This window comes from Patagioenas fasciata, chromosome 14 (genome assembly GCF_037038585.1).
Source record: "Patagioenas fasciata isolate bPatFas1 chromosome 14, bPatFas1.hap1, whole genome shotgun sequence".
NCBI classification, from domain to species: Eukaryota; Metazoa; Chordata; class Aves; order Columbiformes; family Columbidae; genus Patagioenas; species Patagioenas fasciata.
The window spans coordinates 16,296,054-16,322,946 of record NC_092533.1 but is presented as its reverse complement, the minus strand read 5'-3'; the positions used below and the strand labels follow the sequence as shown (position 1 = coordinate 16,322,946).

Below are 26,893 nucleotides of genomic sequence, written 5' to 3'. Positions count from 1 at the left end.
GCTTGAATGTTAAGCATCTTTTTATTAAAAAATGCTGAGTTTTGTTTAGGAGCACTGCCACAGGCTGCGTTACAGTATAAAAATTAATCTGGTATCTATGGACAGTATTTTCAAATGCCTTCGTGAAGTGCATACATTAAATTAAAGAGCAGATGCCTGCAACCACAGGAAAAAAAAAAAAAAAGGAATAGCAAAAGAAAAGCTCCCTATTTGTCATTACAGTCCTTGAAGTGAAACTTGGATTTCTTTTCAGACTTGAGTAAGGACTGAAGTAATTGTGACATGACACTTTGCAACAGAAGTATTTGCTGCTAATGAATAAACTGCAGATTTTAAATTGCATTTTGATTCCCAGAGTCTATTTACTGACAGCAGAAAAGGCTGCACAGAGACCTTATCGTGGCCTTTCAGTACTTAAAAGGGATGAAAGATGGGGACAGACTTTTTAGAAGGGTGTGTTATGACAGGACAAGGGGTGATGGTTTTAAACTAAAGGAGGGGAGATTCAGACTGGACATGAGGAAGAAATTGCTGCCTCTGAGGGTGGTGAGAGCCTGGCCCAGTTTGCCCAGAGAGGTGGTGGCTGAACCATCCCTGGAGACATCCCAGGCCAGGCTGGACGGGGCTCTGAGCAACCTGAGCTGGTGAAGATGTCCCTGTCATGGCAGGGGTGGCACTGGGGGAGCTGGGAAGGTCCCTTCAACCATTCTATGATTCTACGATTTTAGGTACAAGTGTTAGTTCTCCAAAATAAACTACAAAAATTGTGTAAGCACACAAGTAATACCAAGCTGACTTCTTATGCATCTGGGCTCTGTGTCTCCTTTGGACTCTGCCCAACCACAACCACATTAGTTGTATCCCCATGCATAATTTTTATGGTACTTGGTGTGGGCAAGGAAGCGCATGTTGTGGCTAGCGTCTGTGCTCGTGGCTACTACAGCTGGTGCAGGGCAACTGGCCGGTCACCTTCTGTCCACAGGACCAGCGACAGTTTGGTTATGTCTGTCTTAAAATTGCTTAGCTATACCTGTTTTGGTGGCAGCAATAACTTGACTCTTTCTTCTCTCTCTACTGATTTCATATCATTTGTAGGATATTAAAAATCTTTTAGGCTCCTAGCCTACTCCTAGGACTGGTTTAAGCAGTTTGGGTGGAGGCGAAGTAGGAGGATGGACTAACAGATAGCAAATAGATAGCTCCTATGTGCGTTGTTTCCGTAGGAAATACCAAAATAATACAAGTATTAGATGATTAAACCATGACAGGTTCACCATCATGTTGCTCCTGAAATTCCTGAAAATCCATTTTTTCACAGAAATAGCAGACAAATCTCAAACTTACTCAGGACTAGAAATATATTGAAGACTTCATGACATTGATAGGAGACCCTGCCTTAGAGCTTGTTGTGTACCAATGGATACTTCAGCAGACATTGCTGAACTTCAGCACTCCCACTCAACCCACAGAGAACAGAGGAAGACGGGTCTTTGCACTTACAATGTCTTTAGCCCTGTGAGGCCTCTAAACATTCGCCCATGCACCGATTCCAGTTGATTCTCTGTCAGGATCAGTTCCTGCACGCCTGAAGCTCCATCAAATGTGCCTTCTCGGATCTCCTTGATCTTATTGTTGCTTAGATTTCTGAGAGGACACAACCAGTCACAATAAGAAAATTAATAGTGTTTTATTGCAAGCATATATCATCACAGCAGAAGGAGGAAGATAGGAAGAATATATGCCTTTTAGTGATTATATAGAGGGACATTCATTCAGTAAGAACATACAGAAATTCAAAAGTATACCTGCCATATTTAAAAATAGCTCCCCTTCACTCATCAAAAGCACAATTAAGTCTGACATATCTAGAGTATTTAAATTAATGGAATTACCAGCTCTTACACCTCATGTCGTTCTTGCTTATAAGGGTCACAGGTATTCAATAAGTGGGGATTTCTCATGAAGTTATGGACCATGTGTGGGACTGGGTGCTCGCCTGGCAAGAATCAGTTAATGTTACTACCACTGAAACAGGTACCACACACTGACGCAAGGACCACTCTATTTAGTGTACCAGCACCTTCACTCTTTTTAGACCCAGCACTGGAGTACCATACAAAACTGTGGGACCCCAGGTACCTGATATAAATTTTAGTATGTGCATTCATGAACTCCCAGGCACTTAACACCACAATTCAAAATTAAATGAGTACCGCTTACTCCTCAATTCACAGCTACTGCAATATACAGTATTATTTTCTAAATATTTACTTTGCCTATACAGTCTCAGGATGTTTGCTTATAGATCTACATTGGAAAACTGCAACCTACAAAGTCAAATGAAGTTCTGATGAAACGCAAAGTTAATCTTTTGAATATTTCATATTTGGGAAAAACACAGTGAATAGAAAACTCCTGAATGATAAAATGCTATTAGAGAGGCATAAAAAGAAATGGCTTTTAATTATTTAAAACATTTCTATAAAAGGCCTTAAGAATACCAGAACCGTAGGTCTCAGTTCTTCAAGCATCTTTTATGATGCTCTGTATAGATTATGATGAATAATCCTATTTGTTTAGGTTTATGACAGGAAACACTATAATTTGTTTTACTGTCGACAACAAAAAAGAGAAAGTAAAAAGTATCTCTTGCTCCCAAGAAGATGCCAAGTTCCAACACTATTACTCATACTGAATAGCTCATTCTTCAAGAAATGATCCCAGTACACAAGCAGCATGAGTAATAGCTTCAAAATCCAATTCCAGGTGATATAAAACAAATGACAAGGTATCAGATTAACACCTGGGCTACTCTGCTCAGGAGAACAGGCAATCTTGTTGGGATAAAAGTTGACAGAAGACACGGCAACAGGACAGCTTGGCCACAGATAGAAAAAATGTGGTCTTGCTCTTTGCAGAAGTCATCACTTAAAAAAAAAGAAAAAGTTAAGTCTTGGAGATTTGTTTCATGTGGGAAACTGGAGTACGCTGGTTAATGTCTGCGGAAGAACTGTCAGACAGCGGGCCCTACAGCATGTGGCCCATCACCTCTGGTGCAGTCTGCGATCAGAAAGAATAGGAGTATGCCAGCAATCAGCCAAAAATAACATAAAAACATACAGAAATACTTACATGCAGATTTTGCTTTCCAGAAGTTTAGTGCTTTGTGCTAACGCTCACATGAAGAGTTTATGTTCAGTGTCAAAGCGAGTCAAGGAAGGATATTCTGACATACGCATTTAATTTTGGGGCTCAGCGATTTCTCTGGTGGAAATGTTTATAGCTCGGCATCGCTTTTGAATGCTGACATAAATAAATGCTCCCAGTGATCCCTTTCCTGGTAAAGATCATTCCATGATGCATATTTGCACAAAAATAAATGAATAAATAACCAAATGTTTGTGGTGGGAAGTGAGGGAGAGTTACTACAATACAAAAAGACTTTGACTTTCAATTCAGAGATTGCAAAATGATCTATACGTGTAGTTACAAAGTTTTATTAGTTTTTACCATCTAAAGATATTTAGCCACATATACTAAAACATGGGCACAATTTTAATGTATTATTAGATACTTCAGGCAAAAAAGAGCCAATATTGGACAAAAAGGCTGGCCATGATTCCAAAGGAACGAGCACATTAACATAAGCCAAATCATCTGAATCTTAATTGCTGCCAAAGAACTTTTGTAGATAGGGAACTTCACTCATTTGAATTAATAATTCCTCATCATTTCAACAATACAAAATTATCCAAAAATATGCTCACAGTTTCAGAAGCAGCATATTATATATACCTTTCCCATGCAAAATATTTCCTATGGTGAAATCAAAGTTGCAAGGCAGAGCTTTACAATAATAAATAGGTAAAGATACTGCCATGCAGTCCTGCTTGGAGTGCTGTCAAAGCAGATGCTCTGTCAACCTGGATTTCTTTGTCTGTCTTCTCGAATTAAAGCTTCCCGTATCAAAACGCAACAGAAAAAACGGTAGATGACAGTACTCATTCACTAAAACAAAAGAAATCCTCTGTAAATCCTGACCTACTAGAATAATAAACATGAAAAATTACATACTTTTCAGTCCAGAATTACCAGCAAAACTAATCAGCTGGTACAAGCCTTGAGAAATGAAAGCAATGAAGCTTCTGCCTGCCCTGCAGCTCGGAAAGCTCTACTCCCTCCTTCCCAGCACTACAGGAATTTTTCATATATGATCATAGCGCTTGACAAGGAACTTGTTTTTATCAGAAGAAAACTTGTGACAGACTTTACAGCAAACTCCCACTATAGAAAAGCCTCATACTCTTGCAACCTTTAGCTTCTATAAGGAATTCTTCTTGAAATACTGGAAGACAGTGGAAAAGAAAATGAGTCTTGGGTATTTCCCAATATACCTGTGCCCTCTGGCAGGACCCAAATGGGAACCGACAGTCAACCTGGTCACTCAATAAAGGTTACTATTTCCATAAGGACTCCCTGATTTATTCTGGTGATAAAGTTTAATCCTATTTCCAGACCTGTATTTTGGGCAAGAGGTCAAAATAAATTTTCAGAAAGCCTGGGTTTACTTTATGTGGGGTTGTGAATAGGGAACGAACAGATCTAAGAAGTTATCAAGGTGACATTGTTCACACAGCTCACTTTTCAGTCAGACTGTATTTCCTTTATGGCTGGAGTTTATGATAATATTATTTCTGTTGATTTTTTTAAGTTCAACGCAGAACAAGATGGATTCTACTTAGACGTAACAGAACCATTCATCCTGCTGTACCTGTTGGGTCAATTTTAACATTCAGCGCCACGTTACCAACACACCTTCCGCAAAAACAACCTCCAGAGCATGGTCCAACTGCAAAGGCTCTGCCTGGTCTCACCCAAAGCCGGCAGTTTTGTCACACAAACAGCCTGTGCTGAGCAGGGCTTTCTCTAGGACATTTGTGTCTGTTCGTGATGTGTTCGGAATTTTAAAGCATATGTTAGAAGCAAAACCCCAATGCTCTTGCATTCTTCTGGAGGATGCTGAGAAGGTGCATATGTTAGAAGGAAATCCCCAACGCTGTTGCATTCTTCTGGAGGATGCTGAGAAGCTTTTACAGGGTTTACCAACAGTCTGACCGGCTTTTATAGAGCTTTCTCTAGAGTTCCTAGAAGCTGGGTGGCACTGCAAGCCCGAGTCACTACAGACAGATGTAAGTACAACCAGTGACTGCCCCCCATTCATCCAGCAGAGCAGACTGGTGGCCTCGTCGGGAAAAACGGGAGGCACACGATGTGCCCAAATGCCACGTACCACAACACTCTCTACAATATCATTTCCAGAAAATGAAGTCTGATTCTGTACAAGTGACAGACGACTGCAACTTCAATTGCCATGGCAAAATGTATGCTCAGGGGAAAGAACAGCGGGTAACAGCTGTTTCCAAGGACACAAACTACTTTTACCTCCCAAAGTAACCTGAGATTCTGTTTTCGAAACTGACTTCCAGTCTGCAAATTTTATCATGATTCATTTTTATTTTGACTGTAAAATATGTTAAATCCTGGGTTGACACTCCATACGATTTAATGTGGAAGAAATGTTTACAGACAAATTAAGCCTCCAAAAGCAATTATATACTAGAGGTGGGGTTGGCAGTACCAGCAATTGCCAAGACAGCCTGACACTTCCTATTATAAGGCCATATTTTGAGTTCACTTTGTAACTTTGGCAGGATTTAACAGAATGAACCATCAGGTGTCCCTTTCAGGTTCTGAGGTAAATATTTTTTATTGTTCTTGTTCTCCAAGAAAAGGGGTCAGTCCTCTTCGTCCCCAGCAGTGCAATAAGTATGGCAGTTCACCTTTTTATTCTGAATGTGAGCTCACTGCCACTTTTCTCTCTGCAGAAACACCTGCTGGGACCTCAGTGGGGATCACAGAATCCCAGAATGTCAGGGGTTGAAGGGACCTGGAAAGCTCATCCAGTGCAATCCCCCCATGGAGCAGGAACACCCAGCTGAGGTTCCACAGGAAGGTGTCCAGGCGGGTTTGAATGTCTGCAGAGAAGGAGACTCCACAACCTCCCTGGGCAGCCTGGGCCAGGCTCTGCCACCCTCACCAGGAACAATTTTCTTCTCAAATTTAAGTGGAACCTCCTGTGTTCCAGTTTGAACCCATTACCCCTTGTCCTATCACTGGTTGTCACCCAGAAGAGCCTGGCTCCATCCTCCTGACACTCAGCCTTTATATATCTGTAAACATTAATGAGGTCATCCCTCAGTCTCCTCTTCTCCAGCTCCAGAGCCCCAGCTCCCTCAGCCTTTCCTCACACGGGAGATGCTCCACTCCCTTCAGCATCTTTGTTGCCCTGCGCTGGACTCTCTCCAGCAGTTCCCTGTCCTTCTGGAACTGAGGGGCCACAACTGGACACAATATTCCAGGTGTGGTCTCCCCAAGGCAGAGCAGAGGGGCAGGAGAACCTCTCTGACCTACTGACCACCCCCCTTTCTAACCCACCCCAGGTACCATTGGCCTCCCTGGCCACAAGGGCACAGTGCTGGCTCATGGTTATCCTGTTGTACCCCCAGATCCCCAAGTCCCTTTCCCAGTCCCAGTCCCACTGATTTTCCATGGGCACCAGGGGGTGGGCAGGACCTGGAGGTGACATCTGGAGCTGCAGCCTCTCCCTGTGGGTCAGCATCCCCTTTCAGCCAGCAACTGCATCTCCGTGCTCCCACCGAGTGAAGTACCCAGTGGGTTTGTCACCTGAACCTGCCTGCCATGGCCAGAGACCCCTCCAGGCTCCCACTGCCATGGGAGCCCTTAAGCACTGGAGGTTTTTTTCACTGATTAATAACTGGAGGGCAGCAGGTCCTGGAGCCTTGTATCTCCCAGGGACAGGATACCCCCAAAAACCCGAGTCATGGAGCTGCTCCTGCTCCCATGGAGTTCAGATACGCACCCCTGTATTTCTCCTACACTTCATGCAGATTCAAATTGCTCTTTTCTGACCATGCTGCATAACACAGTTCTGTGAGGCTGGAAGTCACTGTAATGAGACATTAACTTTCAGAGACAAATTGTCCCATTACACTTGCAAGATCAGGTGAGGTAATATGGTAAGAACCCAAAGAAAGCAACACAGAGTTCAGGGCATTTTGCAAAACCCATTGGAGAAGCCAGTAAATTCCTTCTGGATCAGGTTAGATCTGTCTACAGGAGCCTACATCACCCTTTTTATTCTACTGTAAAAAATATTAAACATAAAGACGGATTAAAATTCAGGTTATGAAAATAGCATTATGTATATGGGATTTTGCAGCTAATTATTGAAATTGATTTTTTTTTCAAAGGCCTATGCAGACATGTTAACCTTTTAAAAACCAGCAGGGTAATATTAGCAATTTAATTCCTAAATAAAATGTGGCATAACTTTGCATTATGGATCGGTGACCTTTAAATTTCTATATCAAGAATTCAATTTTGGTTTGCATTAAAATGTATTAAATCCCGGGCTGACACATCATACAATAAGATTCAGCTTAGGAGGAATATTTACAGAAAAATTACACCCCAAAATCTAATTATAGATTAGAGGTGGGGTTGGAAGTACCATCTCTTCCAAAGGTGGTCTGACACTTCCCCTTGCTATTTTTAATGTTTACTTTATAACACTGGCAAGATTTAAAAGAATGAACTGTCAGATGTCCTTTTCATGTTTAGAGGTGGATACTTTTTTGTTTGCTTGTTTGTTTTTCAATTAAAAACTAAAAAGAAGGAAATTCACCTACTCCTGTAAATAAAGCTAACCAAAATACCTTTTTTTTTCATATGTCAAAATCGATAATATTTTTGTGAAAGTCCAAAGCACTCAAATTCTGATTTCGGATTTGTTAATTGGTAACTACCATGTAGGTGTCTTATTCAAAGGATACATCTTCCCTGCGAAAATCTGTTACAATTTGGCTGAATTCTTAGTCTTTAACAAAAAGATTAAAGATTCCTGCCACAATGCAAGGAGACTGCAAGATGCATCTTCTTGAAAATGTGCATTTTAGGAACTCATCTTCTAGAGATTTTTTCACTTGAAGTTGTTCTTCAGATGCCATCTTCCAGTGTTTCTCAAGACCAAATTTGCTGATGACACCAAGTTGGGAGGGAGTGTGGACCTGTTGGAAGGCAGGAGGGCTCTGCAGAGGGATCTGATAGACTGGAAAAATGGGCCGATTCCAATGGGATGAAGTTGAACAAGGCCCAGTGCCAGGTCCTGCACTTTGGCTACAACAACCCCCTGCAGCGCTCCAGGCTGGCACAGAGTGGCTGGAGAGCAGTCAGGCAGAAAGGGACCTGGGGGGACTCATGGACAGGAAGCTCAACAGGAGCCAACAGTGTGCCCAGGTGGCCAAGAAGGCCAATGGTGTCCTGTCCTGTATCCAAACCAGCGTGATCAGCAGGACAAGGGCAGTGATCCTTTCCCTGTGCTCTGCACTGGGGAGGCCACACCTGGAGTGTTGTGTTCAGTTCTGGGCCCCTCAGCTCAGGAAAGAGATTGAAGTGCTGGAGCGGGTCCAGAGAAGAGCAACAAGACTGGGGAAGGGACTGGAACACAAGACATATGGGGAGAGGTTGAGGGAGCTGGGCTTGTTCAGTCTGGAGAAGAGGAGGCTTAGAGGTGAGCTCAGCACTCTCTAGAACCACCTGAAGGGCAGTTCTAGCCAGGGGGGGATTGGGCTCTTCTCCCAGGCACTCAGCAATAGGACAAGGGGCCATGGGCTTCAACTCTGCCAGGGGAAATTGAGGCTGGAGATGAGAAAGCAATTCTGTGCAGAGAGAGTGGTCAGCATTGGAATGGCTGCCCAGGGAGGTGCTGGACTCACCGGCCCTGGAGGTTTGTAAACTGAGATTGGACACGGCACTTAGTGCCATGATCTGGTCAATGGACTGGAGTTGGACCAAGGGTTGGACTGGATGATCTCTGAGGGCTTTTCCAACCCAGTCCATTCTGTGATTCTGTGAAGACAGTGCAGGACACTGAGTTCCACAATGTGCAAAGTTTGGGACTAGGCATATTTCTTTATTCAAGCATTTATTCTACCAATCCCAGGCAGTATTAAGAAGTTATGTCAATCAGAGGGCCATCATTCAAATGTCCATTCAGTTATCCACATTCCAGATATTCAGACTCTTTTCAGAAGAAAGAGAATTACAGAGATGAAACAAAGAGAAAAAATAAAAAGGCAATTTAGTCTAATGGTCTACCACTTCCAAGCTCTGAACTGTTTTCTTAAGCCTAGGTAGCAATGCAATTTCCAGACAGATTCCTCCACCTGCTGTTTTCCTTTAACACTTGAACAGATGAGGAATATGATGAGGCAGATTCAATATTGCCAAACAAATAACAGTAAAATTTCTTGTCCCTTATACACGCTGAAAAATGGGGGCTTGTTCAATATTCTTCCTCCTCAGTTTAACAGCAGCAGTAAGACTTGATGAAGAGCACAGGCATGCCATACCTGCCACACACAGAGAGCTGCTGCGTTAAGCATTAGCAGCAGCAATTCCTGCCACTGGTATTTCCCTACATTTCCCTTCTTGCACGATGGAGAGAGGCCTGTTCTTTTTTTCTTCTGGTAACCCTTTCCCTTCACAAAATGAACTAGGATAATTCAAAAAAAAGAAGTCTAATCTGGCTTTTGGAGGATTAAACTACTGAGTAAGGTTATGGCTGAAATATTGCTCTGGTTATATGAAAAACATCCTTTTCAGAAAATCCCTTTATTCAAATTGAGATACTTCTTTACAACATCAGGTAGAAAAAAGTAAATTAGCTCAGCTACAAAGATTACCAAAAGAGCTTCTGCTTAGAGGCTGCCACCAAAAATCCATATGAGAGACACTTTTCATGAGGTGTGGGCACAACTTCTTTTTGCCATCCGTTTGAACTGTACCTGCACACCTTGGTTCTCATCCCCTACCAACAACAGAGCAGAAAGATTTTCTGCCTTGGAGAAGCAAACTCTTATAAAAAGCTCACATGATTGTTTCATGCTGCATTGATGTGCAGCAATACAGTCTTGTGGAGGCATCCCTCCTACCTGAGTGATTGACTGGAACGAGAAGGACAGTACCATAACTTGGCTATGGTAAATTTTAAATAAAATGCATAAATTATTCCAGCGATCGCACTTGTCCAATTTTCAAAACATAAATCCTGAAGGTTTGACGAGGACCAATGCTTTCCAATTTTTGTGTATACTTCTATATACCGTGCATTTTTCATTCCCATTTACTATCTACTTACATAGACAACACAGCACTTCAAGAACAACAATAACCTTTTCTAAGCGCACTGCAGCTACAACTTATGGATCATTCATAAAATGCGAGGCTAACGCGTATGATTAATTGCCCAAGTCTGGTGGGCTGTACTTGCACGAATATAACCCCCACTCCCAAACTTGCAGTGCTGCATCTGAACCTCCAGCAGAAATAAAACCGATAAAAGAATCCCACTGCAGTTGTCTCCAAAGCCCCTGAGATCTTACAAGGGTTCAAATGGCCGGGGAGCTCCAGATGGCAGGAACCACGAGACGTGAGCGCGGAACAAAAAGCCTGGTTGGTTGGCTTCCCTAAATTACCTTGACTCTAGCAATAAAATCTTACTAGAAGTAAACAGTTAGATGGAACATTAGCAATGGGGACAGAGGCTTAAAGCTTTAAATAACTTCAGAAAGATCCATTTAGAAGGCTATTGGGAGGTATCTAACATATGATCCTCTTTCTACAACACAGCTGTTATTAAGTATATATATTGCACAGTGTCAGGACTCAGGCTGTTAAGAGAATTATACAGATATATTTGAATAACTGGCCTCTAATTTAGCTAATTGAGTTTCCTCTCTAAAACAATAATGATCAAAAGAAGATGTTATCATCTATATCTTGTAATATTATTTTCCTTTGACTATTTGAAACAATCACACTAGTTGGAGTCACGCAGTACATCCAAAACTAAACCAAACCACTAAATTTTGTAGCCATCTCTAACAATATGCATACATTTGAATAAATTCTGGGACAGAATTCCCGTCAGTCTCCATGATTCAAAGACTTTAAGAAATATAGCCTGAAGAACACTGAAATGTCATCCTAGGGATCTCCATCTGTCACTGTGGTTTGACTGGGCCTGTCCATCTCACAGGCAACTCACTCAGTTTCCTTAAATTCACATTAAAAAAAGCAATTTCTGCTACTGCAGTACTAAACAATAAAAAAACCATCCCTCCTTGTTTCCATATAATCCAAGGCAGCATGCATTCTAACACGCAAGTGACTCAAACTTACATTTTTCTGAGGTTGGGCAATTTCTTGAAGAGTCCCGTAGCTTCCAAAACAGAAATATCATTGTCATTCAAACGCCTGATAGGAACAAACAAAGAGACATTTAATAGCTCACAGATGTCTGTAGATATATCTCTGTGACATACAGTGCTGCCACACAGAGAACTATGACCTTTGTTAAGCAAGACACTGTCTGCCATCTCTCTCCGACTCCTGGAGTGACAAGAGTTTAGCTTTGAAGGAAAGGGAACACAGAAGAGTAACTACAGCAAAAGCTGAGCCAAAGGACAGTGTCAGAATGACACCTTGTTCCAACACACAGGATAAGGGATTATCGACCTTAACCACTGCACAGCCTTGCTGAAGGGACCAAACCTCCCTCGTGCATTCTGCTACAGAAGACATGCAACTGGAGATGTGGTTCTTGTAAACAGGAGGGATCTGCTTTTCAGGTCCTTTCCCATCAAATTTTACTGATCTCCGCAATTAACACAAAGGCCACCGTCTTGGCAGGCTTGGGATGCAAAATTCTTTCTCTGATTACAGGTAGCTCAATTTTTCTATGTAGAGAATTCGCTGCGATTCTGGATGTTTCTCTCTCATATTTTTCTATCTTAACTAGAGATCAACAATTTTTATGGAGGTTTAAATAAAATACCTTAAGTACAATACATACTAACACAAAAAGAGAATTGTGTTTGAAGGGGCTACTAATATAACAAAAGAAAAAGATTCTTCAGTTACTAAGTAATAAACTTATTCTCTCATACTCTCTTTAGCAGTATGTTATGTTCATAATTCTGAAGAATCTCTAAAAGCAAATAAATTTCATAAAATCACTGATAGCGTAACAATACATTGGTTTTAGTGAGATCCGTCTCACCCAAGTAGCAGGCACTGCTGAGACGGAAGGAACTCCTGATCACCGATTCAACTCAAAAGGGTTAATCCATTTCTTAAATAAAAATGACCAGATGTAAAAATAAGGGACTCGAAGGTAGAATGGAAAGGAGCCATAGAGCTTGGGTCACATAACAGGTCAACACTTCAAGAAGGCACATACAGGGCCATGGCTCCTTTCTCATCCCCACGCTTGGCATGAATGCGAACGAAATGAGAGGTGTGGTGCCCCTTTGAAGTAAAATTAACTGCCCATTTTTTCACACGTGGATTAAAGTAGAAGGTGCCTTCAATCAGTCTGAGGTCCTTTTACAGCCTTTAAAAAGCAGGAAAACCAGCATGGTTTTCCAGCACTTACAGATCAGTAGTGTATTCAGGAAGGTGAGCGGGTAACCGGGTGAGTTTTTGGTTAGAGCAGTCTACAATCGTTCCCTCGCAGCGACACTTCTCGGGACAGACCAGGTCCATGAAACACTTCCCGGTGAATTTACTTCGGTAATCCTCTGACCCTGCAATAAAAGAAAAATACATTTCAGCAAACAGTTCCTGATAACTGCAGCAATCAGAGATTTTCTGGAATCTACTCTTAACGCTGCCTCGTGTCAGCTCCCGGCTCCTGCGCGCAATTTTAATACTTGCCAAAGAGTTTTGTTCAGCAATTCTTCATGGTAATCCCAAGACTAGTCTCTGTTTTTTCACTCTTCCCTTGATAAACTAATTCCTTGTATAACAAGCTTACTTGTTCAGATATTTTTTGAAGCACGTCTAATTAGCTGTTGGAGTCTGCTTCAAATGAGCCCCAGTAAAGTCACTTTTCCCCATTTGGAACTTAGTCTAGCAACATGGAAAAAGGGTCTAATGAAAGCAGGAGCTATCTTGGTCCACTCGACTGACAAAGGATTTTTAAAGATGTCATTAAAAAGCCCAAAATTTTCAGACCTCAGTTATTATAGAGTTATTTTTGAGAGCAATCTTTTATGAGAGAACCTTGTCGATTTTCCAACAATTAGATACCTTTATTAACTGCATTAAACAAACAGCAAAGGAAAGTAATAGCAGTTTAAATCATTTTCATTTTAATTAAGAAACGGGTAGACCATACTTACTGAGAAGCACTCCCTAATGTACCATTATACCATCATTGCCAGACCTCTTTGACTAGGTTTTTGACCCGTTCTAACAAAATGCTTTTCCAATTAGGCTCAGTGAACTAATCTGTCCTTTTCTGGTTTGGTTTTTCTCTTTTAATAACAGCAGGTTGGAAACTTGATCTCTGTGCTTCAAGGAACCACAGGAGTATTAAGAAATGTGTGTGTGAGCAAAGCGCTGCCAAGCCCCCACCACGCAAAACCTGCCCACTCACTTCGTATTTCATAATGGAAGCACCAGAGTCGTCTCAGGAACCTTGCGCAAGGCCCAGCGATCACAACTACCCAGAAGTACTGTTTAACTTTTCCAGAGTTTTAAAAGTCAATGGCAAGGCCTTCTTGGGAATGGTCTGAGCAAGTTCGACTTTTAAGAACCTGAAAACATCAATAAAAACTTAAACCTGAGCTGAAATTTTTTTTTAGAGGCTTGATGACATTCATCACCTGCTTCCCCTTCCCAGACTGATAAATACACCACTGCTCATTTTATGACCGCATACTATTTTCTGTAAGAAGAAAAGAAGTCACCTAAACCCGCTATTATTTTAATTTCTGTTACACATTACCTGCACAGTGAAAGCAAGCAGCTCTGCAGGCCATCTAATGTTTTCATTCCACAGCCACACTTCGGCTTAGTTTTGTAATTCCAAACTAGATTATGAGAACCATCACATACAGCTTTGTACATTACCACTTCTGTGGTGCTAAATACTTTGCAGATGATCATGTTTATTGTAAATTATACCGCTAAAGTGAGACTTTGTTCCTTTTTTTTTGTTTTTTTTTACCTTGCCAGCACAGCACTTAAAATATTAGGACAACCAAGCATTTTAAAGTATCGTGAAAATACAGGCTAAGCCTTTTCCCACACCACCATCATTTAAACTCTTATCCTTCCAAAAAACCCCATCTGATTTGCAGTCCTAAAAATTCCAGGCTTGGTAGTCAGGCTAAAATGTCAAGTGATGAGTGTATGGCTTGATTACGAGAACATGCAACTATTCTTTCTTAGGCCTATGAGACATTTGGTTGCTTATGATACTTTGGAAATAATACCAAAGATGAACAGATATCAGGACCAGAGTTTATTAAAACTGCTACAATTACAGTATGCCTTGAAAAACCCAACCATTTTTTTTTCTAGTGATCACAAAGTGTTTTGAAAACCCCCAAATTAACCCTTGAATAAGCACTTCCAGTTTTTATTGTAAAAGCTTTCTTTGAAAGAATAATCACAAACATCATGAAGTTACATGGTAAAAATTTATGAAGTATAATTTTCAGTCTACCGATGGATTCAAGATCCATCTTCCTACGGGAAAAAGAAGGATGGGAAAGTGGAACACTTTATGAGGGAGAAAAGGGAGTATATAAAACCAGAGGGTACAAATCAGTTTTTGGGCTTCTCCCAAGCTTTTTGGCAAAGTAAATAAAGAATATTTACCACATATTGACTCAGCAGTATCACTCTCTTGATAGCACACAACTTTCCACATTGCATCAGCTAGAAGATGATCTTGCCCAGGCATCAGTCCAGGCAGCAGGGCAAGGCCCCTCCGCTCAGGGGAGGAAGGGAACAAACAGCACCTTTGTACTCTTTCGTTTCCCTTCTTTCCTTTTCTTTCTTTCTTTCTTTTTCTTTCTTTCTTCCTTTCTCTCTTTCTCTCTCTCTCTCTCTTTCTCTCTTTCTCTCGTCCTCTTTCTTCTTTCTCTCTCTTTCTCTCTTCCTCTCTTCTTTCTCTCTTCCTCTCTCTTTCTTTCTTCTCTCTTCCTCTTTCTTTCTTTCTTCTTTCTCTCTTCCTCTCTCCTTCTTTCTCTTTCTTCTTTCTCTCTTCCTCTCTCTCTTTCTTCTTCCGCTCTTCCTCCCTTTCTTCTTTCTCTCTTTCTTCTATTTCTTCCCCCCCCTTTTTAACTTTTTTTTTTCTTCCAAGTGAGTTTAAATCAGAGTTACCCAGGTAAGCACTGAGTCAAAAGTAATCAATAGCGTGTATATGCTCAGCAAGTACTCGGTCATCCATCAGGCTGGTAGACAGCAGGAATCACCTGCCAAAGACTAGAAAAAATTTACTATTTGACCTGAGCCTTGAGATCCCCTGGACAGGTGGCTGCTCTATTAAGATATTTCCATCTGGGATACTAATGCGAAATTCAGCCATCTGCTTGCAGCACCACTTCAGCGTGTGTATCTGTTTCTGCACAGAGGGCTTTATCGGCATCCTGCGCAGGGCTCTGAGCGAACACGACAGGACTGAGGAGGTACCATTAACCATCGCATGTGTGCAGTGCTCCTGGCACACTATAAAATCACCCCTGGAAAGCCGTGGAGAAGAGATGCAGGACAGTCACACAACAAACACTTGGCTTCAGGTTACCATCCCAGGCCAGCCAGTTGCTCATTTTATTATACCTGGAAGCACGTGTGCACTGTAGCTGAGAACTCTGCAAAGCCTGGCTGAATGTAAAACGTGACCTGGGAGTTTCTAGTAATTTCCAACGCTGAAAAGGATTAAGTTTGCTGTAAAATGAGTAGCCAAGGCAACAGCAAGTGCTGTGTTTAACTGAGGGCAACTGCTTATCTGAATTGCTAGTTAATCTGATAACTCTTTCATTACATGACACCACCATCAGGTCCCACGGCATCGCAATTCCTCAGTATTATAAAACAAACACACACGCTATTCAACAAAACAGCAGTATTGAGATAAAGAAACACCACAATTCCAAGCGCTCAAAAAATTCAGGTGCCTTTCTAATAGCCACATGCAGAAATTAAACAACCGAGACAAATACCTTTTTGCCCTATTCTTTTTTTAAGCATTGTTCAGACAACCTGATTTCAGTTTTTGAAACTTAGCTTTGCCCAAAGGACTTAAAAGAGTGATGGATGATATGTTCTGGAAAAAATCAAGCTGTCTCAACAGCGGCTTGAATACTGACCTGATCTATTCATTCTAGAAATGATGGATCCAGCTGCCTCAAATCTGGCACCAAGAATATGATCACAGAGATCACTTGGTCTAAAACTGGGATAAAATACCACCAGGAATCCCAACACTTGTTTCTTCATATAATCACTGGATCACAATTCTCATACGTTATCAGGAAAAAGAAGAGGTACATTGTCATAATTTCACATCACTAGCATTAATTCTTATCAGCAAAATCTAATAATTGCAGATGTCCTTCTTCTGATGGCTCCGCAACAGATGTGTAACAAATCTGCAAGATGAGGGGGTATTTCTGTGTAAGAAAACTTCTGTATAAGGCTCTCAAAGTCCTTTATGAAATGTGTGATCATGTCTACTTTATATAAGGGGGAAGTTTGTCAGAACTATGCTAAAGATCTTATCTAAGCTAAATGGCCTGTTTGGGTATGCTGACTCAGCTCTGTGCTATGTAACTATCGGATAATAATGTTTTTATACAGGCCACGTTACCCATGTCATTTCAAGAGAAAAAATATAATGCTTTGCAGACTCTTAGAAAGTTATTTTGCTGTATACTTCATAATGAAATGCCAGTGCATTAAGGTTGCTCAGATCACGTCCAAAGTTACGTAAAGGAGCAGGCATCTTGTTACAGAAACAACATCCAGAGTGCACCCGGGGCAGAGGACTCACTGGACAGCTCAAACAGAGAGATATAGCTTACATTATTTATAAGGTAAGAAGACAAAAGCGATTTTTGATCTTTGTAGGTATGGCTGGAATCACCCTTGAATCGCATTGATCAACAGGATGCCTAACTTCTTCATTCAAGAGCAATTAAACAGATTAATTATTCAGAAATGGTTATTCTGCATGCAGAAGGTCTGTCGCAAACGTCACTAGGGCTCCCCCCCGCAGCGCCCGGGAATCTGGGGAAGCAACACTTCACCTTTGTCGTTTTCTCCTGGGAGAAAAGGGGAATCTCTCACCTTTCGATGCTTCTGAAAACAGCAGGAGTTTCCCAGCATGCCATGCGGCAGGGAGTATGCAGCCTTCCATGGTGCTTGACAGAACCATGTTCCATTTGTATTGTTCTACCACATGGTTAGATCAAGCACAAAGGAAAACCCCACAAACAGCCAGAGTCAGAGTTAGCGCCAAAGAGAGAGGAGCGTTGAGAGGAAGCAGCACGGAGAAGCACAAGCTGAAGGTTCACGGAGCGCTGCTCTCCACTGCACCCATGCAAAAAGGTGCTGGATACCAGAGGTCATCCTGTACGCTACAACTGCAGGAACACCCTGGAGCACAATCGGGGTTAGTGTACAAGAACAGAGCCCAGGCGAATCCAGAGACAGAACTCATACGACAGAAAATACGACCAAAGGGCTGCAAACGGCTCCTTGCAGGAAGGATGTGCAAGTTCCACCGCATATTGAATGCGTGAGCTACACTGCTCTTTGTTAGCTACTTACTCTTGCCCGCTGTCTCCTTTCAGTATAAATGCCATATTGGTTTGTTCCATTTATTTAAATGCAATCTTAGAAATACCATAGCTTATATTAATAATAGTAGATCCTGAGCTGATGGCCGAGCTCCTTTGAGCCTCATTTCAGCTCCCGGTGGCCTTTCATGCTGGTGGCACTTACACCGAAAACCTGTTTTTACCACTACCTTTTTTTTTAATTTCAGCTGCATTTTGCAATAAGGTAGCACACATGTGCCACGACAGACATATTAAGGCAAACAGGAGTATTTTTTTATTCTGTTTCTTGGCATAATGTTTGCTGGGTTTTGTACATCGTTTGCTGATGGAACCATTCTCTTTTCCTGCCACCCTGGATTATTTCAACCAGCTTTACCTCTTGTAACTCATTCCCACAACTTTGACGCATAAAATAGGGCATTTGTTTCTGGCTTGACTGCTCCCACTGAAATAAAACTCCCATTGACTTTAACGCCTGCAGAGCCAGGCCAGAGGAGAATGCTTTCGAAAGGCGCATCCCAAACGCTCTCGCAGTCTTCACAAAGGAGGGGAAGCGGCTGCCCTCTGCAACCGCGCACAACGTGTTGCTGGACTTCAGCGAAGGTCAGTGCTCCTGCTTTTAAAAAAATACCACTTCCCTTAGTAAGGGGTTTGCATTGCCCAAAGAACAGCGTCAGCATCCAGCAGGTTATTCATTTACCTGCATGGAGAACGGTGCAAGTACGTGAGCAGAGATGACAGATAATACAGCAAGGGGCTCTGCTTCACCATTTTGCTATGAACCAGCATTATTATGCAGAAAAGTCAACACGCAATTACTTGGGAAACTCGAGAAAATAAGTCCAGTGTTAACTTAGTCACCTCATACTGTGGGTTTGCATACAGCAACGAAGGTAAGACAATTTGATTTACTGTCTATCTTTAGAATCTAAGAAAGAAACTAAAGCAGGTTTTTAGGGGAGCCTAACACAATAAACCTTCAACCCCCACGAGCTGCCAAACTAGCCAGACTCCTGATACAAAAAATAGATTATTAATTTTCTTTTGTGACTCACGCAACATGGGACAAAGAGGCATTAATTTTCTTCCATGATTCATTCAAAGTATGCATAACCCTGGAATCCACACCTCATTTATTTAGAAAATATACCTATAACTAGCATCTCTGCCAATAATTTTGTACGGCTCTAGCGAAAAAGGATGCAGAGTTCCATATCCTTATTCCTACACTGGTTTAATCATGCAACAATTCTGGCATGGGCTCTTCAAATAAATTCATCCACAGCATTCTGTTAAGTAATGAGAATAGTTCCTATCTTCCAAAGGCTTTTATATAATATACTGATTTTCAGTATTAAGTGGAATATCTGTAATAAACTCAGTAATTTCGGTGCCAATGAACTCTTTCAGTCCTACTGGAAACAAATGCAGTCAGAGCCCCGCAAACGTCTTCCTGAGAAACCCCTGGAGAACGTTTTGAACAAGTCTCTGTTCCTCCGCTGCACTAATTAAACACCGCTTACAATAACTGCCTAAGCTCATCATCAAGTACAACGAACAAGAGGTACCAGCACGCAAAGAAAAGGTTGCCAAAACCTTCATTTATGTCCCCAGAAGATGAGAGGCCAAGTACTCCACAGGCACATTCTGGCCTTTCGGTTTGTTGCCGGCTATTGCAAAAAAAGTGCGAGAACACAGCCTCCCCCTCTCTTTTGTTTTAAAAAATATTCCATAGGAATTTGCTTATAAGATCATTCTGCATAAATCTTTGCAAAAAAAAAAAAAAAGTCGAAAAGAGGTGATCGTATTTCCAGATATTTGCCAATTTTAATGCAAACCCCCACCCTTTAGATACACTCTAGATCCAAGCAGCATTGTATGGTTCTGTCTCAGTGTCAATTCACCTCTAGTAATCCAAGATCTGTTTGTTTATCAGTCACTGAGGCTGCAATTTGCTAAGAATTTGTATATAGGACCCTATTTTTAACTGTCCCATCAAGCTGGAACACCTTGGGAGACTGCCGCAGTCCCACAACTCTCAGATGAGAATTTATTGTCCAATTGCCGGCTCAGATGTTCTTGCAGTGGTTTTAGCTGACCAGCTCTGTCCATGCCAATGCTCCTCCAATTATTTTCTTTATCATATTCAGGTGACTGCTATATACATAAAAATTTGCTATCTTTGCATCTCTGGTAAGCGTTGCTCTGCTTAATCTCAGCACGTGCTATGGCAATGAGAGTCAAGAGAACAAACTCTGTCCCACCTTTGTTCTTGAGGTGTCTGAGTTAAGAGAATCATCACTCAGCTTTCTGCCAAAACTAATGAAGGCACCTCCAGAAGACAATGCAGATCTCAAGAGAGGAATCTGTACAGCTCTGTATTCTGCCTACCTGGAGAATCTAGGCCATCTTTGGATGCCTAAGTGATATAGTTGCATCTGTGACTTAACATTCATTCTCCTTCTTTTCATTGTTTCTTTACTATAACTGCAAATAAGGATGTTGGCCGGTAACAAAGCAGCTCTGACGTTTAATTTTTTTGAAGGCTACTTCAACTTAAAAATAAAATGAGGCACAACCTTAAAATAAGCTTTTAAACTGGGATGTGTCAATTTACTTTCTTATTAAGAACTGGACTCTCTGCCAAACAGCCCCACCTGTTCTATGTCAAGCTTCTGCTTCCTTGAGTAAAACAGTTTCCATTCTTCCTACTCTCCCCTGCTGCAGTGCAGGAAACCTCTACTGTAGTTTTCATCATAGCGAAGGGCTGGAGTAACTGCTGCAAATATTAACATAAAGATCTGAACGGCTATCAAAGATTTACCATAAAGGAGGGCTATAATCAGTATACAGTACAGCCAAATTACTTTTTCGACAAGAACACTTCTACAGTACAAGGGAATTGAGCTCCATTACTATCAGTCATAGCAGCTGTGTTGTGTTCTTTAATGACTTCAACTTCAGAAACACTTAATGCAGAACGAAGATCAAACATACTCAGTTACAGTGTACAATGCTCATAATTATGAATTTACTCTAGGATTTAATCTGCAGGTGATTTGTTTCTGTTAAACAACCTTCCATTCAGATAAAATTACTCATATGCACAGCAAATGCGTATCTTCAGTTCCACTGTATTCAGAGTTTCTGAAGGTACATTTGCTGAGTCTTTGCCTTTCTTTCATGGGAAAAAGTAGAACACACAGTATTTAACTGAATAAAAGCAAAACACAACACACAAAAAACCCCACAGAAAGAAATGTGAACGCAGTTCATCTTCCAGTTGTCCAGATGTTTTGTATTCCTCTCCCTCACGTTGCTCAAGCAAAAGCCCTGATGAGGAAAAGTGCTGGAGTTTGACCTCAAACAAGATTTCCTGCAAACCTGTGCAGGACACCAGTCCCCACCGCTGTCACCTCCGCACGGACAGATGGACAGACTGACAGGGCTTGGTGCATCCTCAGGCAGGAGCTGCCGGACAGAGAGCTCAGGGCAGACACAACCGTGAATCCCTGAGCACGTGTCACTGCAGCGCTGTCACCAGGCACACGAGAGCAGGTGGACATCGGTGCTTTTCATCAACCAGAGAACGCTAAAGGCAGGAATACGAATATATAGTCTGTCAATGACTATTTGCTCACCAAAAAACGGAAGGAATTTGCAAAGTTCTCATCAGAGTGATTGGCGAACTATGGGAACAACTGGAGAGTGTTTCAATCGGATGAATGACGTAAGATTTGGATTAAATTGACTTCCTTTTCGTGACTTTTAAACACTAGTGGAGAAGTAGCAATACGCTGCACCTTTCATTTTGAGAGCTCAAGGAGCTTAAATCGTGTTCACGTGTCAGTAAGAGCAGAGAAGGGATAACGGAGGGAGACCAAGGGACAGTGTGAACTGCCACAGGGACCAGAACAAAAGCCCTGATGTGCAGCTGTGTTCTCCTGGTTGGGAGCGCTCCATCCATTGCTTCTAAGGCTAAAACAACGCAGAGAAGAGGGAAGGAAAATTCAGGTGATCACAAGTAATAGGAACTCTGTTTTAAAGCCGACAGGGAAGCCAAGAGAGATGAGTATCTATGAAGACAGAGGCTGGAAAAGACACAAAGAGTTAGGAGGAAAACTGCAACTAGTAAGAAGAGGTTTTATCAAACGCCTTCAAAAATTATGAGTCAACAACCAGCAACTACATTATTATCTAATAATGGATAGCACAAGAAAGGATACTAGCCCTGAATACACAAGCTCTGGATCCATATGTACCACAGAGCTGGCTTTGCTTTGGGTTGGGTTCACAAGAGCCAGTGTCCAAACAGAAGAGAATTATCCTGGCAGATGGTCCATTGTCCTCCTATTATTATTCCCTGTGCTTTTGATTTGTACAGCACTATCTGGAAAAGAAGTAACTAATTAAAGTCACTTAGATTCAACACATGACCCAATGCAAGAGTAAACTGCAAGAGAGGTTTGTTTCATAGTATTTCAAATAGTAACCTTATTTCTAAGATCCTTATTTCTAAGAATCGGAAGATAAAAAGCTTTCAGGATGTGCTGTTCGTAGATGTACATATGCTTTGATTGTTATCAGAAATGGTTTGTGTCAGTATGGCAGGTGGAACTTTCATCGCTTTTGAAATACACAATATACCAAAAAACACAAACATATCTCAAGGAACGAATATACAGCTGAACACAAGGGCAGCTCTCCGCAAAAGCTATTTCATACACAGTGTCACACAGCAATCAAGGATCCTGCCAGCTCTTGAAGTGACAATAAGCTACCACAGAGACAACACAATCTGCTCATATATTGAGTTCCCTTCCTTGTAAAACCTGGAGCTGCTTCAGAAAACAAAATTGCTGCGTAGTGAACTTCATCAAATGCTACTGGGCAGAAGATTTACTTCCCCCCCCCTTATTGGTACTAAGAATGGGAGCCTCCAGTGACCTAACACTGGCAAGTACCATTTGGATCCTTGGGTGGACAGTGGGCAGACACAGCCAAAAAGAAAACGATCATCAGAGTTCTACTGTTGTCACTGAAAATGACAGTATTCCCCCTTTCTAAACAGGAAGGGAAGAGAATTAGTCACAGCCTGTTCCTCCAATTTCTCTTTCAAGAAAAACCTTTTTTAGTCTCAGATTTTATAGCTGTGTGGGGAGAGATGGAACAAGGGGGAGGTTTATTATTATTTTGGTGCATTGCATTACATGGAAGGCAGAAAAACATGGAAAATAGTATCTGTTGCAATCTGAGGCTTAAATATATTCCATAGTATATTCAACAGCTTTGCCTGTCTCACAGCCCCAGGCAAAAACATGACCCTTTCTCTGCCGTTCCTTCATTTCACGCTATAATGCTTCAAATTCGCCTTTTAAAAAGAATTATGTACATTTTCTACCTGTTGCAAAGAATCTCCTTCCTATGGCCACTCATAACCTTTGCAGATGTTGTTCCATCACTATCAGTAAAAGCTTGAGTCATTTGGTTCAGGGAGGAAATAGCATCTGGGAAAAGTGCCTCGATGATGAATTAAATAAAGGAGGCAAGTTCTTATTGCTAAATACCATCTAAAGGGATGGTGGGGAGTTGGAATAAAAACTGAAGGAGACAATTTGCAGAACACAGTTTTCTAGATTTGATTTTTTTTTTTTTTTTACTATGCTGCATAGTTTTATCTTTACGGTTTCATTTAATTAATGAAATATGGTTCTATTTAGCCCATCTGCACCTCTGAATGTGTCCTCTTGATGCTCTTCTACCATTTCAGACTGACGAAACTTCAAACATCTCAGCTTTTCTTCCCCATTCCTGCTATCCACTCCTCGCTCCCATCCTCACACAAAAAGCCCTTCCCTTTCTTCTCTTAATTTACTGAACAATCACCTATTTTCTCCCACCAGGTCCTTCCTGACAGTCCCCTTCACGATACCTCTTAGAATTCAAATAAATCTGGAGAACACACAAACTGCTTCAGGACAACCTCAGAATTTTATGACTTCAGAACTGGTCCTCTCCCTGATGCCAAGGTATTCAGATCACCTAAATTTAACTACTCATGGTTGTTCTGCTGACACTGGCTCAGTATCTCTGCTCCCACAGAGCTCACACTCGCTGTGCGTCCTCATCACTTCTCAAAGGTCAAAGACCAGGTCAGGATAAAAATCCCTCATATATCTACTGATTTTGCCCGCCAAAATCGTCTTTCTGACAACTGACAGGTACTAAATGTATTAAGCAAGCTACATTAAAATATCAGGATTCTGAAAAAAGAACCCATTGAAAAAAGAGATGCACATTTACAAAAGGATTTCAAATAAAAATTGAGCAAATAATGTAAAAGCTGGACTGTGAGAAACCCACAGGCAGCAAGGACACTGCTGAGTTGCTAAGCGCTGCATCCCAGCGGGATTGTGCAGGCTCATCCCTGGGTAACACGAAGCACCGCTCAACAGTCTGACTTTGAATGATGAGGACTCATACCTCATGGACGCCTCCGCGCAGAGACGTGCTGTGTTAAATCCCGCGATGAAACATGGAAAATTCCTGCTAAATGCCAAGTCTGAAGCAGCCATGATTCAAAGGGACAAGTTGAGCACAACAGGTGCCAAGGATGTCTGTTCTCTGGATTGATTTACAAACCAAGACTCTTCTAAACCATTAGACATTCCCCCAATCTCATGTGCGCAGACAGTGAGTCGAGTTCAATGTATCTCACTGCCATCTGGAATCTCTACAGGCAAGGATATCGTCTCTATTGAGCTTTTGAATAGAATTAGTTTTCATGCAGCTGAAATCTTTGTTCTGAAGCTGTACAATCCCTGCTCTCCTCCTTCCTAAGTCAGGTTTCTGCCTTTTCCATGTGGTTTTGATATACTCGTAGAACTGGAGACCAAGGGAAAAACAGTCTAATGCCTCAAGGAAAGGACCCCCAAGATAAGAACTCACACCAAACCTTATTCTCAGCATCACCAGGTACCGTGTTCTGCACTGTTACTCATCTTAGCCATGACCTTCTGTAAATGATATCAGATGGCGCTTGCCTTATCCAATAGCCTGTACCATTGTTTGAGGCACGCATGCACATCCATAACATTAATTTCTCTAGCCGATTAAAAAAAGCAGAAGAAAATAACAATGGCAAATTGGGTACAGATTTATACTGATCTGTTTCTGCAGTCTGCTTTCCTTTCTAAATTGTATTTATGCATTTTCATTTCCAGTTTTGTTAAATATGAATATTACTGGCTAATTATCTTGTTACTATGTTGGACATAATCCAAAAACCCAGATAAAAGTATGTCATGATTTCAGTTCTGGTTATAAATTTTGTGGCTTGAGTCACAAGTGATTGAAGACTTTAACAAGCATGCCCAAGAAAACCTGACTGCAAATGAAGTTATCCTCATTTTATTTTCCCCATAAAGAGAAGGTTTAGCTCAGCATATTGCTTGCAGAGACACACAAAGCACAACGGCTTGTTTTGGGCTGCTGCCATTCAGCTTCATGCTGCATCCCCATCTAGACTCATTAATCTTTTACCACCAGAACACAGTTAATCACGGTAATTTTTTTTTTCCAGAGGAAAAAGACAAAAAATATATTAATTTTTATAGAAAACACTGCAAGGTAGTCCATCAATAACAGTCATTTCTCTTCTCAGTGCACACTAATAGACTTGCTCACTGGAACCTGCTTGTCTTTACAGTATACAAAAATGCAGTAATCTAAAATACATACAAGCAATACAAAAAACACATGAAGAAGCAGTCTGCTTAGCTGTGCTGTATAAGGCAATAAATGTCCTTTTACTGGTAGCTGGACCATAAATAAAGAGCGGACCGGACTGAGAAAAAGGTGTTTATGTTCCTTGGGAGGTTATTTTCAGGTGGAAACACTTTTCCATCTAGCCCACAACACAACATCTTTGCCTAAACGATGATGCACATTTGGATTCAAAGCTTCCGGAAACAAAAAAATCTTACCCACTTCAATAGCAGTTTTACTTGAGTTAAAGCAGGTTTCTTGTAGATATACATAAAACAAAAATCTAGGAAAGGATGTGAATCGATGCCACCCCCTCACCCTCAGGTTCACTCACATCCTAGGTCAGAAATGCCCATTGCCAGTTATATGAAAATCTCACTCAGTGTTCTCAGCCTTTTAGGTCTGAGAACTTACTTGAGCTCAGCTCTCATTAAGGTCAATAAGAGTTCAAACGACAATCCATCCACCTTCCACCCCTTCAAATTATGACATTTGCCACATGGATTAATATACATCTTCATTGTTTTCCTCAGACATTTTCTAACTTAGTAATTCTTTAAAATTAGATGTCAAAAGCTTTTCTCTTTTGTTTTTAGGAGACACACAGAAGACAGCTATAGACTGCCCTTTTTTTTTTCTAAATCCATAAGGTAATTTGCTTTCTGAAGAACTAACTGAATTTTCCAAATTTAATTTTAAAAGATGCTCCATAATATCCATTATAGCAAACACTGTCTTGCAGATTCGATTAGCAGGCTCTCTGGACCTGCTTATTTCTGAATTGAAAGTGCAGTACAGCCTGGATAAATGAATTACCTGAGCAGCGGAACTTCTTGCTCTTGATCTGGCTGATTCGTTTGTTGGCAAGGCGACGCGGATTGCTGCATCGAGCGCCGCTGGTTTCTATCGGATTATCCTGCAGGTAATCAGCCAGCCACTTCAAATGGCAGTCGCACACAAATGGATTCTGAGCTAAATGTCTGCGAGAAGGATGGGATGTTTAATCAGAAGTGACCTGTGACACTGTACTCCATCACTGTTTTTCACAAACGCAAACCTGAAGAGTAATTGAATAAGCTTCCAAAAACCCAGGCCTGGCGGAAGCCACACAGAGCTGCGCATGAATGGGAGAATTCTGTGGACTATCACATTTCGGAGCTCATTAAGTCTGCTGCAAGTCCGTTCACAGAGGAAACAGAAATTAAGATAGCAAAGCCTGCTTTAAAGGACACAGACCTCCTGCCTACAAAGCCAAATATTTTCTCCTGAGAGCCTGATATGCTGTCTTTTGAGAGCAATGCACCTTCTCAGGTGCACCTGGCCTGAAGATCATTTTGTATCCGGGTTTA

The 26,893-nt window shown here is 41.4% G+C and overlaps 1 protein-coding gene across 2 annotated transcripts in view; it reads right to left on the bottom strand.

The window, feature by feature from the left end:
- The window catches only part of SLIT3 (slit guidance ligand 3), a 488,520-nt gene that overhangs the window by 104,302 nt on the left and 357,325 nt on the right, over nt 1–26,893 (bottom strand). For both annotated transcript variants that reach the window (XM_065848802.2, XM_065848803.2), the window contains exons 15-18: nt 26,361–26,524; nt 12,578–12,728; nt 11,323–11,397; nt 1,501–1,644 (exon numbers count right to left, since the gene is read on the bottom strand). In XM_065848802.2, coding sequence (XP_065704874.1) covers nt 1,501–1,644; nt 11,323–11,397; nt 12,578–12,728; nt 26,361–26,524 — 534 coding nt within the window. The remainder of the gene's footprint in view (nt 1–1,500; nt 1,645–11,322; nt 11,398–12,577; nt 12,729–26,360; nt 26,525–26,893) is intronic.